Consider the following 14629-nt stretch of genomic DNA (forward strand, 5'->3'; position numbering starts at 1 on the left):
TCAACACCGGAAAAGGATAGACAGAATCCATTATGTGTGGTTCCGATTTTCTTTCTGTGCGATAAATGTGAGTAAGAGAACTTAAAAGAAATCTTAAACAAAGGGCCGATCCAATTCGTTTACGATATAATAATATATGTATATGAAATTTGTGTAAAGTGCTTCTTTTTACACAAATATATGGAAATGCAACCACAACCCATACTACTTTTTATTGTATCGAAAAAACCGCTGTTACTGTATCTCATTTCCAACAAAAAAGGTCGACAATGATTCCCCTCCATTTCTAGACTTTTGTAAGCTGAAAACAGGTGAAAACCGCGTCCCGAAATTTCCATAAGTAATTGAGATATTGATTTTTAAAAATACATGATAAAAAGTTCACTAAAATAAAAAAAATAATAATGGTAAACTATAAAAATAAAACTGCCCTGGCGTTAAATCGAGAAAGTTATATTTAAAATTTCATAAAAGTCTGTTGATAATGGACAGATTATGTTCTGAAATTGTATCTATCCATACTACGAAATTTGTCTCAACTGAGTACATATTTAAAAACTATTTCGATGTCATTTTTATTTAACTTATTAGTTATAACTAATATTTGAAGTGATAAAGAGAATACAAATTTTACATTGCCGTTTATTGCACAACTGGAGAACGTGTACCTAGCGTTTAAGAAGAAAAAGATCAATAAGTAAAAGATGGTGCGTCAGACCTATTAATCATTGACGAATTGCCCCAGGCGATCACAACAATTCATTCCGAGATTAAAGAATGATGAAGTAATGTTTTTTTTTAATGTACCAGCAATCATGAGGGAGAAAATGTAGACATCAACTTTTCTTTGTGATCGGGTTGTCTTTTGTCTTATAAACCAAACCAGAAATTTTAAGATGACAAAAATGCGATGACAATACTGCATTTCAGAACTTAAGTTTTTACATTATTTTATAGGTTTACATTTGGCAGAATCTTACTATTACAGTTTTAAATTTCTCAAAGTTAAAATCTTAACTTTTAAAAGTTCCACCACTGTACTAGGCCTAACTGTATTTTTGTTGAATCCATAATACCGTGTGAAGAAAAAAAACTTGTCTAGTTTTCAAAAATTGTAGTGGCAGTACTGTTGTTTTCCATTAAAGTCATCTGTCATCTTGACATTTGTAATCAAGGTAATAAAAAAATGTTTGAAACAGAACATAGAATTTTTATTATCCACAGAGATTACCGAAGTGGAGTCAAGCAACATTTTTCTAAAATCTCGGTCGGGAACCATTAAACTTTTCGCAAATCGAAGAATTGAAAAATGATAATGTGTGGAATATTAAAAAATCAGTTTCAAAGCGAATTTTTTGGAAAATTTTGTTCAGGGACCATTAACACGTTAATTTCTCGAATCAGCTCGTCGAGATCTATATCTTGGAATTTTTTGATGGTTTTTCGAGCACTATTCGAAAATTTTCTTATAGATTTCGACTTGCAGAAGTAATTTTTGGCTTCATTTCTCCTAAAATTCCGACAATTTTTTCAGAATCGATAAAATTAAAAGCGAAATTTTCGGATATTAAAAAAATTCCATTTTCGAAAAGAATTTTTTAAATATCTTAGTCCCAGTCTATTAACAGTATGTTTTTCAGATCAGCTTACTGGGATCTGTATCCCAGAATTTTAGGCAACTTTTCAAAAATCTCAGTTTTTCAATACCTCTCCGTATGAATTTTTTTGAGCTTTTTCTAGCCGCCTGCGAAAATTATCCAAAGACATTTTCTTGTAGATTTCGACTTGTAGCCCGTATTTTCGCTTACATTTTTTCGAAAATTCCAATATTTTTCAGAATCGCAAAAATTTTATAAACAAAAAAACTAATTTTCAAATTAATTGAATTCTTCGAAAACCTTGATCCGGAAGCATTAACACGTTATGTTTTTCGAATCAACCGGTCGAAATCTGCTTCTCATAATTTTTTGAGGATTTTTTGGTGATCTTTTCGAAAATTTCAATATTTCAATGGATTTTGTGACCATTTTTCAAGCACTATTCGAAAATTACCCAAAGACATTTTCTTATGGATTTCGATTTGTAAAAGTTATTTTCGTTCATTTCTTCGAAAATTGCAACTTTTTTTTTTAGAATCGATAACATGAAAAGCGACAATTTTCGAAAAATATTTAAAAATTTCATTTTCGAAAAGAATTTTTCGAATATCTTAGTCCGGAACTATTAACAAGTCCTGTTTTTCGAATCAGCTCATTGGGATCTGTATCCCAGAATTTTAGACAACTTTTCAAAAATCTCAGTTTTTCTATACCTTCTCCGTATGAATGTTTTGAGCTTTTTCTAGCACCCACCGAAAATTACCTAAAGACATTTTCTTGTAGATTTCGACTTGTAGCCTGTATTTTTACTTCTATTTCTTCGAAAATTCCAACATTTTTCAGATTCGAAACAATTTTATAAACAAAAAAACTAATTTTCAAATTAATTGGATTCTTCGAAAACCTTGATCCGGGAGCATTAATACGTTATGTTTTTCGAATCAGCCCGTCGACATTTGCTTCTCATAATTTTTTGACAATTTTTAGGGATCTTTTCAATCATCGGCTCGTTTGTTATGAATTAATTAAGGTGCGAGGGAAAAATGGTAGAAAAGTTAGCCGCTGAATTGTTGTTGTCAATTGGTTTACTAAATTGCTAAAGTAAGAAGTCTAAGGACCAGATTTTAGATCTTAGATTGTGCAAACTTTTGATATTTTGAGATTTTGTGACTTTCGATTTTTTTTTTATTTTTCGGAATTTGCGGTTTTCAAAATGTCTAGAATGTTCAAATTTTCCAGATTAGTCTGATTTTTCAGATTTTACACACACAAAATGCCCGAAGTTTACAGATTTTCCAAAATTTCTAAAATTAACAGGCTCCAGTTATGCCAGAATTTTGAAATTCAACCTTTACGGAAATTTTTAACTTTTCTAGGATTACATTTTCCAATTTTCTAAATTTTTCCAGATTTTCCATAATTTATAGACCTTAAGACTCAATCTTCGGAATTTTTGGCAATTCTGGACAATCTCCAAGATCTGTAAGATAATAATTGGGGTGTTCAAGACCTTTCACATTTTTAAGCTTTTAGTTTTCATTAGTCTTTGGAATCTTTAAAATCTTTGGCATTTTAAGAGTTCATGCAATTTTTACAAGTTCCACAATCTTTGAAATAGTCGGAGCAGAATTTTAAATATCTTATTAACGTTTGAGTCTTTAAGAGTATCTTTATTAAAGTTTTTAGACTCTCTAGAGTCCTTAGAGTTCTCAGAGTCCTTAGTCTTTCCAATCTTTAGAAACTTTGGACACTTTTGAATTACTATAAATTTTACAAAGTCTAAATTTTTAGAAGTTCTAGGATCATTAGTACCTCCAAGATCTTTATGATTTTTTAGCTTTTGTTGGATTTTTTCCATCTAGAATCTTCGGTGTATTTACTATTTACAATTTTTGGTGTTTGAAATCTTTGAAACTTTGAAACCTTTTAAATCTTTCAAATTCTTTCATTAGTTTTTCAATTTTTCGATTTTACAATTTTTCATTTTTCGATTTTTCAGTTTCTCGTTCTTGATTTTTGTTTTTTTTTTATTCTCGATTTTTTGAGTTTCATTTTCTCGATTTCATCACAGTTTTTCCGTTTAACAATATTTTTTTCGATTTTATAATTTTAAAATTGAAAAATCGTAAAATTGAAGAATTAAAAATTGGTGAGACGTGGGCGGAGCTGCGTTCAGGTTTTCTAGAGTCTTATAAGCAAAATTTTCCTAGAGAGCCTTTTATGAGCAATCATTTAAACAAACGGAATTTGTCAGACTATACTTCAAAGGTGAGGGAAGTTCTGTCAAAATAACCTTCCACAATTTCTTCACCAGCTTTGTTTTTCTTAGTAGTGTCATCAAATTTCTAGCCCCACCCACCCGCCCTCTCTTTTTTTAGAGGGTAACTTATTTGCCAAAATCAATCTTATCTTAGCAGCTACTAGCCCCGCCCACCCACCCTCTCTTTTTTTTAGTACATGCTAAAATAAAACTAAATTTAGCAAATTAGATACCCTGTAAGAAAATATAGGGCTTTAACTTAAACTCAGCTCCGCCCTCGATTTTTTGCTTGAATTTTTCAATTATTCAAATTTACATTTTTTTTTCTTTAGTTTACGATTTGCAATTTTTCGAGTTTTCAGGTTTAAAATTTTCAACTTTCGAACTTTTGATTTTTAAATGTTAAAATTTTTCGGTTTTTAATTTTCGTTATTTTTTCGTTTATTCGATCTTTCAGTGTTTGGATTTTATTTTTTTGTTTTTTCAATTTTAATTTTCCCAGTTTCTCGTTTCCTCAATTATTCCATTTTTCAATTTTTTTTTTGTTTTTTTCATTTTTAAGATATGCGTCTCTTCGACTTTTCGTTTTTAAATTTTACAGTTTTTCGATTTTCCAACTTTTGGGTGTTTCAGCTTTCAGATTTGCGATTTGCATTTGCAGTTTTTCGAGTTTCCAATTTTTAATTTTTTTGTTAGTATTGCCTAATAAGATTGATTTTGGCAAATCACATTCCCTCGAAAAAAAAATGGATTTTTTACCATTTTTCAAGCACTATTCGAAAATTACGTGAAGACATTTTCTTGTAGATTTTGACTTGTAGAAGTTAATTTTGGCGTCATTTCTTCGAAAATTCTAACGATCAAAAATCAATTTCAAAGTGAATCTTTGGAAAATTTTGTTTTGGGGCCAGTAACACGTTAGTTTTTCGAATCAGTTCGTCCAGATCTATATCTCGGAATTTTTGGGCATCTTTTCTTCTCAATGAATTTTTTGACCATTTTTCAAGCACTATTCGAAAATTCCAACAATTTTTTTCAGAATCGATAAAATGAAAAGCGACATTTTTCGAGATATGTTTTTAAAAAATTTCATTTTCGAAAAGAGTTTTTCGAACATCTTAGTCCGGGACTATTAACAAGTCCTGTTTTTCGAATCAGCTCTTTGGAATCTGTAACTCAGAATTTTAGACAACTTTTCGAAAATCTCAGTTTTCAGTACCTCTCCGTATGAATTTTTTGAGCTTTTTTCGAGTATTCTTCGAAAATTAACTAAAGACATTTTCTTGTAGATTTCGATTTGTAGAAGTTAATTTTGGCTTCATTTCTTCGAAAACTCCAACAATTTTTCCAGAATCGTTAAAAAGAAAAATGCCAATTTTCAAGATATGTAATGGTTATAAAAAAATCAATTTCAAAGCTAATTTTTGAAAAATTTTATTCAGGGACCTTTAACACCCTATGGTTTTCGAATCAGTCGAGATCTATGTACATATCTAAGAAGTTTTTGGGGATTTTTGATCAATTTTTCAAAAATCTCAATTTTTCAGTGCCTCCCTCTATAAATTTTTTGACCGTTTTTGGAGCAGCATTCGAAAATTGTAACATTTTTTCCTGAAGCGATAAAATAAAAAATGACAGTTTTTGAGATATTAAAAAATTTCCGAACATATTAATCCGAAACCATTAATACCTTAGGTTCTGTTTTTTTCGAATTAGCTCATCGAGATTATATCCCAAAAATTTTTTAAATTATGGAACGGCATTTTTGTGTAGATTTCGACTTGTGGAAGTTATTTTCATCTTCATTTCTTCGAAAATTCCAACAATTTTTCCAGAATCGATAGAATAAAAAATATTCTACAATGAACAAAGACAGGAAGTTAGAGGTCTTCTTTTTTATGCAACATTGACATTTAACTAGGGAAGATGTGCACAAGGTGAACACATGCAACCCATGTCCACTACCCATATATACAGCATGATTCAAAACTTTTCAGATCAAAGAAGGCTGTGATTAATGCACGTAAGCTTATCTTATTTCTTCCAATACATTAAATCTACATCTGCATCTATCTTAAAAGTTTTGAATTTTTGTGTTTCAAGTTTGGTGATATTGTAGTAAAACATATGTACTACTAGCTAATGTATTGTTATTGCCTTAAAAAAGAATTAACACTATTTTTTAATAATATCTGCAATGTCAGTGTCATTAGCACACGATGATAGTGTTACCGCTATCGGTCAAAATCCATATAGGTTATGTGGTTATTTATAGGTGTTTAAACAGATAAGCATAAATAACACCTGCCATCTATCGTGATTGATGGCAGGTGCCATAAATATTTGACGGAAGCCTGACAAAGTGTCTTCACAGTATTTTTTGAATTTTTGTATACATTAGCACCGTACCAACCCATAAATACTATAGGGTCTAAAGGTGTTTTGGAATCAAAATTTGACATTTGCCTTTCATGGAAGTACTGCTTAATTCGTGGTTTTATGACTTATGTATTGTCTTTGCCATTTCTATTGAAACACCACCTGTTGATTTTGCTTAAAATTTAGCAATTGGTGACAGCTTTCGGTTGATTAACAACGGCTTTTAGTTAGAAAATTGTCTGAATATGAACGTTGCCAAATTTACGATTAACAAGTAGTGGTGTTTCAATAGAAATGGCAAAGACTATAACCGTGGGAACATTGAAAATGAAAGTTTTGACATGGAGAACAACTATTGTGTGTGCCATTTCTATTGAAACACCATCTGTTGATTTTGATTAAAATTTAGCAATTGGTAACAGCTTTCGGTTGATTGACAACGGCTTTTAGTTAGAAAATTGTCTGAATATGAACCAGTGGCGGCTCCTCAGAGGAGGCAGGGGAGGCTGAGCCTCCTCTATTTTTTGGAGCTGAGCTTCCTCTAATTTTTTTCGATGAAAGAATTTATATTTTTGTAGACATTTGTTATTTTTCAGAATATTTTCTTGGATTTCATTTACTTTCATCATATATCAGGTTAAAATGTCGGAAAAATTTATATTTGCGCCCTCACAATCATAATTCACATTCACACCACTTCGCGTTTGGTTTCAGCGGCAGAGGCTTGCTAGCCGCTAGCCTCCGAACGACGATGCATCTGAAAATGACACCGTAACCTTGACGCACCGTCAGTGGGTATTGCATTGGCTAAAACGTTAATGGGACTGCCGCTCCAAGCCGCTAGCCTCCGGCTGTTCATCTCTTTTCAGATCAAGTCGTACAGATAACTTTATCTCTTTCTTATTAGTTGGAGCAATCGGGTGTAAGTAGGAAAAACATTGAGGTGGTTTCGCGAGCTCCCTGTTCAGTGGTGGTGGTGTTTAGGCTTTACGTAGGTAAGGGTATAAAAGGGAAGACCAACACCATCACTCCCATTAATGGTATTGACAGTTACAATTAGAAACAAAACAGAGCATTTCATGAAAATAATTATAATAAAACTAAATAGTTAACGGCTTCGGTTTTAAGAAACAAATTATACTGCTGGAATTGTGTATTATTTATAAGTGATAAATTGATAAATCTTCCGCTTGGGGTAAAACAGGCTATAATAATTTACAAAATTTGTCACGAGCTATAGAAAGGCATGAAAAATCACAGGAACACATATTTTCTTCGATTAAATTAGAAATGCTTGGTAAGCAAAATATTGCCAATAATTTAGATTCGGCTCATAAAAGGGAGAACTATTACGAGAAAGTTGGTGAAAATTGGGCAATTTTGAAAAGACTAATCGATGCAATATAATTTATCTGTCAACGCAAGAGTGTTCTTTTCGTGGGCATGACGAAAAAAATTATTCAGATAATAAAAGATATAAAAAGTAGTGCTTTTCAAATTTGAGCCTCCTCTGAAGAAAACTTCACGAGCCGCCACTGATATGAACGTTGCCAAATTTACGTTCAACAAGTGGTGTTTCAATAGAAATGGCAAAGACTATATGTATGTATTAAGAATTGGGAGCAACACGGTCTACGATAACACAAGAATCAATCAAGACAACACACAAACTTAGAATTAGAATTTATTAAATACACTGTATCAGAACACACAGATTGCAGATATTATCAGAAACCAAGTTTACACAGCTAAGTTAACAATGACAGGTATAGACATTTTTTTCAAGTTAGTGCAATTTGACATGTGCAACTTAAATGACCTAGTTATCATTTTTTAACAATCATTAGTTTTTCTCAGCCGTTTGAGTAAGCAGTTTTGGCTCTTCAGTCTAGACGGCGCCCAGTTTATTGGAAAATTTTCCATTTTCATCTTTTTAATTACTAACGACTTAACTCGGTTCTTCTCTTCGAATATTTGGGACGACGATTTTTTTCTACATTTTATATGTAGGTATATAAATTAATGGTAAAATTTGGTCTTTTGGATCACTGAATTTATCCCTCGACCGTTTTAAATAAAATCAATAACAAAAAACTTTTTCATTATTGTTTTAATACTTTTTTAATACTTTTAAGCGCAGTGTTTTATTTTGGTTTAAAAAAATCGTGAGTAATACCTTTTGTGTAAATTTAAAATGGAAGGATGCAATGAAGAGACATTTTGGTTCATATCTGTACTTTTATGGTAATAGGTACTCACTGTTAGAACTATTGTGTAACATGCGTGTATAAATAATAAGAAACATTAGAAATGAGCGGTGATCACGACAGTATTATATACAATCTTTACCACAGTACTTGATACTCTTTTATTACTGATTTCTGGTTGGCGTGGTTAGAAATCATATTTTTTCGACTTCTTTAAATACATATTAGATTTCTTTTCAAGTTTTTTTATGTATAATTGTGTTTTTCGCTACATATTACAGTCCAGTTTTTGTAGTCCGCAAGTTCTGTGATGAAAACAAGATGACAAAACTACATAAAAATCCGTGCCTTAACCTCACTCGTAGTAAACTTGCAAAATTGGGTGTTTCTAACCTTTGCAGAATTTTCCCCCATTTTTAATAAACTGCATAAAAATCGGCCCTCCAATACCACCCCTAACCTTTTATCTCTTCAAGATGCCCAAAGGTACCGACGGTTCCTGGACCGAAAAACTCTACTCAAAATGCATCAAATATTCCCACTTCGGCAAAGCCCGTTTCGGCACTTCCGCTTTCACCATCAACCACTTCGCCGACAAAGTCCAATACGAAAGCAACGGCTTCCTGGAAAAGAACCGAGACACCGTGATCGAAGAGCAAATCTCGGTTGTCAAAAAAAGCAAAAACGACTTAGTGCGACGACTCTTCGTCGACGAGTCCCAAAAATTGGCCGTTCCAGGTGCCAAGCTCAAAATCGTTGCAGCCAAACCAGCACCTGCCACCCAGAAAACACACAAGAAAACCGTAGGCTCGCAGTTCCGCGACTCCCTCAATATGTTAATGACCACTTTGAACGCCACGACCCCTCATTACGTACGCTGTATCAAACCCAACGATTCTAAAGCGGCGTTTGACTATAATCCGAAACGTGCCGTTCAACAGTTGAGGGCATGCGGGGTGTTGGAGACTATAAGAATATCGGCAGCTGGGTTTCCGAGTCGGTGGACTTATGTTGACTTCTTCTACAGGTATAGGGTACTGTGTAAATTTAAAGATATCCACAGGAATGATATGCAGCGAACTTGTCAAAACATTCTGAAGCAGTATATCAAAAACACCGATATGTTTCAATTCGGAAAGACGAAGATTTTCTTCAGAGCTGGACAAGTAGCTTATTTGGAGAAGCTACGATCCGATAAATTGAAAGCTTGTTGTATTATGATGCAGAAAACTATCAGAGCTTTTATCTGGAGGAAGAAGTACCTCAGGATTAAGCGCTGTACTATTAATATACAACGGTATGGAAGAGGATATTTGGCTAGGATTTTGGCACAGAATTTGAGACGTGAGAGAGCTGCTAAGACTTTGCAGAGATATATTCGTGGATGGGTGAAACGTGTTCAGTACCGAAGACTACAGAAGTGTATATCTGGTATTCAAAGATATGCCAGAGGTTATTTGGCCAGACTTAGATACATGCAGTTACGATACAACGCTAAAGCTGTTATAATACAGAAATGGGTGAGGGGATACTTGGCTAGGAAACGCTGCAAAGCCATCAGAAAGCGAATTGTTATTTGTCAAGCAGCAATCCGGCGATTTTTGGCTCGAAGACAATACAAGAAACTTAAAATTGAAGCCAGGTCCATCGAACACGTCAAGAAACTCAACAAGGGATTGGAAAATAAAATTATTAGTCTTCAACAGAGGATTGATGATATCACTAAGAATAACTCAGAGTTGGTCAGCTACAAGAATGAAGCTAACGAATTGAAGTAATTTGTGTATATTTGTTTTTGGCACTCTTTCATATTTTTTTTCAGGAATAAGTTAACCACTTTCAAGGCGATGGAAGTTGAAATTAAGAACCTAAACGCTCTCTTGATCGAGAAAAACAAAGTCATCGGGAAACTAGAAGAAGAGATTAAACTGGAAAAAGAAGAGAAAATGGATCTCATTCACGAACAAGAAAAGTATCGCGAGGAAACAGAAAAGCAACAAGAGCTGTGGGACCAGGAGACAACGAAGCTGAGGAAAGAGTTAGACAATATCAACGAAATAGTTAAAATGAATCAAGAGGGTGCAGAACAGAATCTTAAAGTGCGACTAGAAGAAGAAAAAATGTTGATTTTGAACGAACAAGACAGTGATAGACAAGCGTACCAGAAGCTTCTACAAGAGTACCATTGTTTAGAACAACACTGCGAAGATTTAGAAAAACAACTAAACAATCAAAATCACCAAAACTCCCATAGAAGAAACGTAAGCGACATTAGTAGTATCGAAAGTTTTGTGATCAACAATGATATTCCGGAAGACCATGGCTACGGTTCTGTACGATCCACCACTAGTTCAGGCTCACAAAGAGAAAAGCTCGAAAATATTGACTGGAAATGCGAAGGTAACAATGACCTAAATGAATTATCATAGTTTACTCATTCTATTAAAGACAGTCATCTCATTTGATAAGAATTTCCTGCACTGTAATCTTATCTCTGGTTTTTTATCACAATAGTATTTATTGCTTTTATTGTTTAGGAACGGTAGAAAGTCAGACTCCTAGTACCAGTAGCAGTGATACAAAACATGAATCCGAAAACAACAAAGTGGATGTTGGGTTGGTGCTCAAGCTCCAACACAAACTTGCCGAAGTAGAAAGAGAGAAAATGCGAATGCAGAAGCGTTTGGATGAGTTGGATATGTCACCACGGACTGAAAAGGCAGAAAACGCAGCACGTGATTCTATCAAAATTTCAGAACTAGAACTAATTAATTCTACTCTAAAAGCACAACTAATGGAGTTGCAGAACAGTATTATTGAAGGAACTGGAAGTTCTAAAATACATGAGCAGCTGCAGTTGCTTCAAACTGAACTCGAGCGAAAGACTGAAGAAATTATACAACTGAAAAGTGTATTAGCAAATCAAACTAACAGCATGAAGTCAATTGTTAACTCTAATAATAGAACGGGTAAGTAGACCAATTTTTCCACTTTTCGTCTACTAACGAATCTAAATCTATAGGGGCATACATTAACGAAGACGGAGAGTTAGCTTTAGCCTACGAAACTCAAAAAACCATCAACAAACAACTAGAATTAGAGTTACAAGACGAAAAATCTAAATATAAAGCTCACGAAAGAGAGTATAAACTAGAAATAGAAAAGTTGAGAGAGGACAACGAACGACAACAACGACTGTTGTCGGCAAACCTAACCAACGCACCTCAGACTCAAAGTGAAGCTTATATGCAACACGAAATTACAAGACTAACGACAGAAAATCTCGATTTACACGATAAGAATGACGTTTTGGCCGAAAATGTACGTAAACTGAAGAAACAGATTAAATTAATGGCCAAAAAGCTGAAGGAAGCTGGCTTAGATCTGGATGATACCATGAACGACATAGACAACGAACCTGGTAATAAAGCAGTAGTTAACAAACACGCTAGAGCTTTACCGTCTATTAGAAAGAAAGAACGTGACTATTTGGGAATGTTCTCTTATACGAGTGGGGAAGAAAATACGGTAATGAGGCAGCTAGTAATTGGTAAATATTTAAACTAAAAGCGACAACTCAAGATTTTAATTTTGTTTTTTCAGAATTAAAACCCAGAACAGCTGTCACATTACTACCTGGTCTTCCAGCGTATATAGTCTTCATGTGTATCAGACACACGGATTACGTCAACGACGAAGACAAAGTGAAAGCACTGCTATCAGCTTTTACAAACTCGGTGAAGAAAGTTATTAGAAAACGTCACGACGACTTCGAAACGACAGTTCTTTGGCTGTCCAACACGTTAAGGTTGCTTCATAATATGAAACAGTATAGTGGAGATAGAGCTTTCCAGCAGAAAAATACCGCGAAACAAAATGATCAATGTCTGAGGAATTTCGATTTATCGGAATATAGACAAGTATTATCAGATATTGCGGTTTGGATCTATCAAGGACTTATCAGGAATTTTGCGGAAAAGGTGCAACCTCTCATTGTCCCTGCAATTCTAGAACACGAAGAAATTCCAGGGATCAGTGGCAACAAACCTAGTGGATTTAGAGGAAGAAGTAGTAGTGTAGCCACAAGTCCTGAAGCAAATCAAAAGCCAACGACTGCGCTTCTGCAAGAGTTGACGAATCACCACAAAGTAAACATTTATATATATATAAAGTGTGGTGTTTGTGATAATTCTTTTTTAGATCCTTACTTTCTATGGCGTCGATCCTGAAGTCATTTCTCAAATATTCAAACAGATATTCTACTTTTTGTGTGCATCGAGTCTGAATAATCTTCTTTTAAGGAAAGAATTGTGTCATTGGTCTAAAGGCTTCCAAATTCGGCATAACTTGTCACACTTTGAAATGTGGACGCGGGAGAAAAACTTAGATGTACGTTTGTTATTATCACTAATTTTTGTTTGACGATTGTTTTACAGGAACAAGCTATTCAAGGTACTTTGCAACCCATAATACAAGCAGCGCATTTGTTGCAAGCTAGGAAAACCGAAGAAGATGTTGTCAGTGTCTGTGAAATGTGCAGCTCTCTAACACCTCTCCAGATTTGTAAAATACTAAATCTGTATACACCGGTAGACGAATTCGAACAACGGGTTCCAGTTTCGTTTATTAGAAAAGTGCAAGCTAAACTTCAAGAGAGAACCCCGAATCAAGAACAACAAGTACGTTTTTCTTTGTTTTGTTTTTTAAAAATATTTATGCGTGTTTTTGTAGGCTTTGTTGATGGATGTAAAATACAACTTCCCAGTACGATTTCCTTTTAATCCCTCAGTGATATGCTTAGAAGATATTGAAATTCCAGAGATTTTAAAATTGCCGCAGTTGGAGAAAATCTAAACACTAAATTATGAGGAGTGTGGCGAGAAATGAGTTACTATTGTACATATGTAGTATTATTCTTGTGCAAATATGTAAATTTTGACACTTCCATTAATTTTTAGACTAATTTTAAAAGCATAGAAACGTTTATAAAGCAAAACTTTGCAGTGACATTCTAAATAAATAAATACTGTTTTATGCAGACGCTAAATGTAGGAAAACATACTTATTACTCTTATTTGTGTATAAAACGAAGAATATTTTTTAGGAAAATTCCTTATTATATTGTGATTATTGTTACTGTGCCTCTTTTTTTGAGCATATTATTTATTTATTGATTTTTGTACATATTTCTTATTTTTTGTAAATCAGTGCCATTTTTGGAAATTATAACCAGTGTTATAGTATTGTAGGAATTAAGTCAATTTAACAATATGACTCGTTCAATGTCCATCTATTTTAAACGCACACTCAGTGGAGGACGACCATTGTGCATATACATCACAGAAACATTTCTAGCTAAAACTAGCAGCAATTTGATGTGGATGTTTATAAATTTAATTTCAAATGTAATGGTTTGTATTAGGCATTGATTAAAAAAATGTATGCTGTAATTATAGAGCAATAGTGCAAGCGAACGATTGGCAGAAAACAAAATGTGATTAATTGCATTGCTAGTAATTCGATTCTATTTTTATTAGAGACATATCTTTTTAGTACAATCGTCTTTAAGTGCTTTATCATGTGCTGAGGCCATCGCTTCTACAATTTTATATACAATAAGTCTCCGAATTTATAATGGTCCACTGTTTAAGATACTTAAAATATAGAAAAATGTCTATTTTATTGCACTTAGACAATAACATATTTTCCAGAAATGTAATCCAGTCTAACCTTATATAAAATTGTAGCAGAATTTAGAATAGTTACCTGTCCTAAAAGAGTATTATAAATTCTCGTTAATGTTAAAAATTAGCAAATTGTTATTGATTGGTGATATTTTATTGTCAGTTGAAAGAATGTTTCAAAGTTTAATTTAAAACATACTTAGATTATAGCGAAGAATGTGTGAGGTGAAAAATGAAATAGACGCTCATAATAGCAGACGGGTTTTATTTTATTTGTACCTGTAGGAGTTGAACTTAACGGTCTTATTTATTGAGTGTGAACAGTTGTTTGAATTTAAATTAAAGCGGGAACAGTAACGTTGCCAACCAAAAATGTTATCACGAATTGTATACATTATTTAGTTTCTGCAAGCAAATAAATCAAGCTTTAGAACAGATATATAAATAAGATTATATTGTACATTATTTTACTATTATAGACCGAAGAGAAAAAACATCTCT

The 14629-nt window shown here is 33.3% G+C and overlaps 1 protein-coding gene across 1 annotated transcript in view; it reads left to right on the forward strand.

The window, feature by feature from the left end:
• The window catches only part of Didum (dilute class unconventional myosin), a 32353-nt gene extending 17967 nt beyond the window's left edge, over positions 1–14386 (forward strand). Inside the window, exons 6-13 of the mRNA XM_064063411.1 lie at positions 8921–10218; positions 10267–10844; positions 10982–11413; positions 11467–11994; positions 12048–12592; positions 12645–12833; positions 12881–13123; positions 13176–14386. Of these exons, the coding sequence (XP_063919481.1) occupies positions 8921–10218; positions 10267–10844; positions 10982–11413; positions 11467–11994; positions 12048–12592; positions 12645–12833; positions 12881–13123; positions 13176–13298 (3936 nt within the window). The 3' untranslated portion in view covers positions 13299–14386. The remainder of the gene's footprint in view (positions 1–8920; positions 10219–10266; positions 10845–10981; positions 11414–11466; positions 11995–12047; positions 12593–12644; positions 12834–12880; positions 13124–13175) is intronic.
• Positions 14387–14629: the final 243 nt, after the last annotated feature.

This window comes from Zophobas morio, unplaced genomic scaffold (genome assembly GCF_036711695.1).
Source record: "Zophobas morio isolate AGI-343-1 ecotype UQ-CSIRO unplaced genomic scaffold, CSIRO_AGI_Zmor_V1 ptg000023l, whole genome shotgun sequence".
NCBI classification, from domain to species: Eukaryota; Metazoa; Arthropoda; class Insecta; order Coleoptera; family Tenebrionidae; genus Zophobas; species Zophobas morio.